Source organism: Gopherus flavomarginatus, chromosome 24 (assembly GCF_025201925.1).
Source record: "Gopherus flavomarginatus isolate rGopFla2 chromosome 24, rGopFla2.mat.asm, whole genome shotgun sequence".
Lineage (NCBI taxonomy): Eukaryota > Metazoa > Chordata > Testudines > Testudinidae > Gopherus > Gopherus flavomarginatus.
This window is the reverse complement of record NC_066640.1, coordinates 3,394,659-3,399,915: the sequence shown is the minus strand read 5'-3', so window position 1 is coordinate 3,399,915 and position 5,257 is coordinate 3,394,659. Positions and strand designations below refer to the sequence as shown.

Below are 5,257 nucleotides of genomic sequence, written 5' to 3'. Positions count from 1 at the left end.
TAGCAGCACTGGTAAAGTCCTGCAACCTGATCAGTGTAGATGGGTCCTTATGTCTGTGCGGAGTTGACCTCAGTGGGGTTCCTTATGGGTGCAGAGGTCTGCCTAGGAGGCCAGATCAAGACTGGGTGTTTTCCTGAAAGCTCTGCTCTAGGAATTCATCTGGGGACATTCTCTGGCCTGTGTTATAAGGGGCTCAGACTAGATGATCACAATGGTCCCTTCTGGCCTTGGACTCTCTGACTCTGAAGAGATTTATATTACTCTCATAGCACCATTTAGGAATTTTCCCCCAGCTGAGACTGGGAGGGACCATGAGTTTTTTTTCACCTTCCTCTGCAGCATGGGGCATATTCACCTGCTGGGATCATCTGTGCACGTCTCACCTAAACAATTTCCTGCCATCACATGGACCTTGGGCTTTGGTGGCAACATGGTCTCTCCTGTTTTCTGCCTGCAGCATGCTACAGTTTAGTCTCTAGAGGACTGAAATGCTACTCCAGAGATCTGCTCAGGAGCATGAACTTACTTGCATAAGTACTTGGAGCGGGCAAGTGGCCAGGATTATTGCTAACTAGAATCTGATCTGTGCTCTTGTTCTAATCCTGCAAGTGCTTGGATGCGTGAGTAGGCCCATTGATCTAACAGGACTATATTCTTACCAGTAAAATCTCACACAAGTGCCAATGTTTGCAGGACCAGGCTTTGTGTGCCTGTATTGCTGAGCAATGACAAATGGTGTGGGTGGCTTAAAAATCATGAGATTTTCAAAAATAATAAATTGTAGCTTCTCTGTATTTGCTTTCTGAGTTTTGCACCTTTAGGGTCCATTTTCAAGCTTTCCCCTGCGACCACGAGGGCCAGAAACATCCTTTTTTTCAGTTAACGTAAGCTGAGATTCTCATGTAATCACATGACTCTGGGAGCTGGGGCTTTAAGAAAACCCACAAATATCATGAAACTCCTGGTAGAAGTGTAGGACTAGAAGGGACCTTGGTAAGTCACCTAGTCCAGTACTGAGATTTTGCAGCACTAGATACTTTACATTATTATTTAATTTATTGCATCAGGTGGTAGCCGTGTTAGTTTGTATCCGCAAAAAGAATGAGGAGTCCGGTAGCGCCTTAAAGACTAACAGATTTATTTGGGCATAAGCTTTCGTGGGTAAAAAACCCACTTCTTCACCTACATGGATCATAATAATGATTGAGTGCAAGCTATTGTTATGACATTCCACTTGAGTATAATAATAATGATATTAATAATAAATAACATAAGTAATAATGACAAATGAAGGTGTTCGTGCCACTCCATAGTTGCATTGTATTTTGCAGTTAAAGCAGAACTAAAATCCTTTAATGGTTTTAATAATCACTGTAACACATTAAAGAGTCCGGTGGCACCTTACAGACTAACAGACGTATTGGAGCATGAGCTTTCGTGGGTGAATACCCACTTCGTCGGATGCATTAGTGGAAATTTTCCAGAGGCAGGTATATATATGCAAGCAAGAGTGAGTCAGGCTGGAGATAAGAGGTTAGTTCAATCAGGGAGGATGAGGCCCATTCACAGTCTTTGTTTAATCCTTAGCTGATGGTGTCAATACATTGTTACAGATTCCAAGGCCAGAAGGGCCATTGTGATCATCTTCCTCTGACCTGTATCACACAGGCCGGAAAACTGCCCTGAAATAATTCCTGGAGCAGATCTTTCAGAAAACCATCCCGGAGCGCAGCGACGATACTGTGTTAACGATGACTAATGAGGATTCGTGTAATTGTAGCAGTAATGCTCTGACCCCCCCCCCCCCCCCCCCCCCCCCCCCCCCCCCCCCCCCAGTATTAGTGCACTGACACTGGGCACGATCAGAATTCAAGCTGCAATTAATCCACAGGAGCAGATCTACACGAGATAAAGTTTGGTCCATGACCGACACTGCCCCCCGGCGGCGCAGCGGGGGGGGGGGGGAGGTAAATAAACTACACCTCCCAGCATGCTCTCTGGTCTCTCCCGGACTACAAATCCCGGCCTGCCGCGGTGCAGGAGGCTGGAGTGGGCCCCGCGTGTGCAGCTGCGAGCTGCGCCCATGGCCGCCCGGGCGCTCGTGCGGGCTCTCGGGGCTGGGCGCGGGCTGGGCGCCGCCCCCGCTCCCCTCTGCAGGCTGCGGGCTCATGGCTACGCCAAGAAAGCAGGTGAGCGCGGGGCTGAGCCCCCCCGTGCTGCTGGGCGCTGCCCTGCCCGGGATCCCCAGGCTCCCGGTAGCCCCCGGGGCTGGCAGCGTTCCCAGTGTGTGCCGGGGTCCAGCCCCCCGGGCGCAGCCTGGGCCGGATTTTACTCCCTGCAGTCCCGTGCCCCGAGATTCCCCCTGCCCTGGGTGCCACCGGGGGGCAGGACTCCTGGGTTCCGTTCCTGCAGGCGGACCCCTGCAGCCTGACCCCTGCAGCCTCTCGGGCCACTTTCTCTTTTCCTTTCTCTACCTCAGTTTCCCCATGTTGCAGATGCAGAATCCCAACCTCCTTGGGCGGGGAGGTAGGATTGGCCCAGGAGCTGGGGCACTCTCCATGGGTTCAGGAGACCTGGGCTCCAGAGGCCTCCTGTGTGACCCTGGGCCAGTTGGGCAGCCTCAGTTCCTCACCCGGAAAAGGGGGGGGCATAGGCCTGTCCTACTCACGGGGCATTGGGGCGATAAATACACTACAGAGCGTGAGGGGTCACGTACTGTGTGACGGCGTCATATGGGCACCGTGGATTGATGCCCATTTTGCTCTGCGCTGAGGTCTTCCCAAATGTGTTTGGGCATCAGCATGGTGGGGGGGTTAATATGCCCACCCTGACTGCCCCCACAAGAGAAGCTCATTGATTTGCAACATAGTGGCCTGGAATCTCAGGGAGAGAACGTGACCTGAACTGGACTGAGAGCTGCCTTGATATCTCAGTGACGGGCATGTCAGAAATTCGTAGGATTCAGCTCCTTGCGTTGCCATGGCCTGGGCTTCTGACAAGTCAAAGCGAGAGTCCAGTGGGGCAGTTGTGGAGCATTTGGGGTTTTCCCAGTCAGTGGCCGTGCCTCCAAAGCTGATCACTTGTGTAGCGAGTGTGTTTGGTCTGTGCCCCCCGGGATATGGAAATCGCAGGCTGAGGAATTTGGCAGCGCCATTGCTGCTCCCTGCAATAGTCTGGTGTCTCCCCCCAGCATGGAGGTGTCTGGACTCCGTGCTGACGTCTGTGCTTGTCTCTGCAGCGGTGAAGACCAAAGGGAAAGGCTTCAGTAAGGAGGAGATGAAAGGCCCAGAGGTGTGCAAGGACCCCGTGCTGCTCACCACACACGCCATGGGAGTGAACTTCTACAAACAGGGCCCGGAGGTGGCTCTGAAGGACGACTCTGAGTATCCTGACTGGTGGGTGATGCCTGATCTGCCCTCTCCCAGCCATGCAAAGAACATGGGACTAATGGTTAGAGCAGGGTCCTGGGAGCCAGGACTGATGAGTTCCATTTCTGGCTCCATCACTGACTCCCTGCGAGACCTTGGACCTGACTGTCCCAGTCCCTATCATGGGTTTAAATCAGGTTGATGCCATATATTGTGCCCCACAGCTGAAAGGTGCCATGGGAGAGCAAGGAGCTGAATAACTCAGGTTGTGAGCTCCCTGGAGCAAGGGCTTTGTTCTGTGTTTGTGCAGCCCATGGGGGCTTGGGCTATGTCTGGAGTGCCTCGGCACTACTGTAATACACCTAATAATGTGCAGCCCTAGCACAGTGGGGGCTTGGGCCATGTCTGGGGCTCCTAGGCACTACCATAATACACCTAATAGATAATGTACAGGCCTAGCACTGTGGGTCCTGGTTTGTGACCGGGGGTCCTAAGCGCTACAAGAATAGAAATACTAAACACGCAGAGCTGTCACCCCCATGCTGGCACCCCTGCACTTGAGTCTGTGTCTGACTCTAGCCACCTGCAATGCTAGTGCTATATCCCGGCCCCCTGAAGAACCAGGCAGTGTCCCCTCTGTGTCCTCAGAGGGCCCAACCTTGCCCATGCTTAGTTCCATGTGTTTGAAGGATTAGGTCCTGAGCAGGTCCTTCCTCCCCCGTCCACTGCGGGGGGTGATCAGCAGGGCTGGGCATGTAAGGGGAGTTTCTGGTTTCCTGGTAATTCTGAAAAGCAGGAAAAATATTCATTTCAGATGGAACAAAACAATTTGATTTGATCTTGTCTGTTTCTCAACACTTTTTATTATTTAATGAAAGGAAAGCTGGAAATGCCACCTCGGTTTGAACCAAAAAAATCAAAACATTTTGTTTTGAAAAGGTGGAAATGAAATGGAATCATTTTTCCCAACCAAAGCAATTTGGTGTGAATTTTTGAAATTTTTTTCAGTGTAGTTGAATCTGCATTTTTCACTGAAAAGAAAAAAAAAAAAACTTTTGTGCAAAAAATCTGGCCCAGCTCTGGTGGTGACCCTGGCTAGTCTTGGGGTGCTTTAAATGATGAGGGGTGCTAGCTGGCAAGTGACTGCATGAGCCAGGAGCCAGCTGGAACCTGAAGGGCTGCTGCATCCCATTGCCTGGGTCAGGTTTCAGGGATTCTGCCTCGCCTGGGAACTCACTCTCCTGTGCATTGGTCACCAGGCTTTTCCAGATGCACCTCGGCCCCCCCAAGACACTGAAGGAGCTGGACCCCGAGACGCCCCAGTACTGGAGGCTCCTGCGGAAACACAACACCTGGCGCCGCAACAAACTGAGCAAGGGCAAGAAGTTTTAGGATGGGACCTGTATGGCGACACCCCTGCACCTCCTGTGCCGGGGAAGGATGCTGCACTGGGGCTCGAGATGGGGTTTGGACATGTCCTGTGGGACAGGAAACAGATGCAGCTGGGCAGGTCCCCTGAGCTGGGATCAGCTGGCACCTCCACCCGGACAGGCTCTCTTATTTTTACTTTGAATACTGACGACAATAAATCACTGGCCATGGCTGGACAGCGTTGGTGTGTCTGTCTTGTTATCCATGCTGTGCATTGCCTGGGGTGTGGGACCAGAGCACTTGCAAACCCAAGGCTCAGATCTTCATGCCTCCCTCTCTCCATGGCATCTGGGGCATCGCGGGCTGGTGGCTCCCTTTTGAAGGCTGAATCAGGGTTGGGGAGGGGATATAAGTAGCGGTACCTCCCAAGCTCCGCCCACAAACCGAGCTCCAGCCATTTAACACCAGTGTGAATCCACTCATGGTGGATCTTCATAATATAGCGGTTCCTCCTCTTT

At 52.1% G+C, this 5,257-nt stretch overlaps 1 protein-coding gene across 1 annotated transcript; it reads left to right on the top strand.

Moving 5' to 3' along the window:
* Window positions 1-2,039: 2,039 nt before the first annotated feature.
* MRPL54 (mitochondrial ribosomal protein L54) lies at window positions 2,040-4,975 on the top strand. Its single transcript, XM_050933842.1, has 3 exons — window positions 2,040-2,189; window positions 3,239-3,395; window positions 4,628-4,975. Exons 1-3 carry the CDS (start codon window positions 2,084-2,086, stop codon window positions 4,758-4,760), a joined length of 396 nt encoding a protein of 131 aa, XP_050789799.1. The 5' UTR covers window positions 2,040-2,083; the 3' UTR covers window positions 4,761-4,975.
* The last annotated feature ends 282 nt before the right edge of the window (window positions 4,976-5,257 follow it).

What these genes read in the sequence shown, in the direction of transcription:
- MRPL54 (XM_050933842.1), top strand. Translation starts at nt 2,084, where the DNA reads ATGGCCGCCCGGGCGCTCGTGCGGGCTCTCGGGGCTGGGCGCGGGCTG. An exon ending in TGGCTACGCCAAGAAAGCAG is followed by an intron (nt 2,190 to 3,238) that starts GTGAGCGCGGGG and finishes TTGTCTCTGCAG; the next exon opens with CGGTGAAGACCAAAGGGAAA. An exon ending in GACTCTGAGTATCCTGACTG is followed by an intron (nt 3,396 to 4,627) that starts GTGGGTGATGCC and finishes ATTGGTCACCAG; the next exon opens with GCTTTTCCAGATGCACCTCG.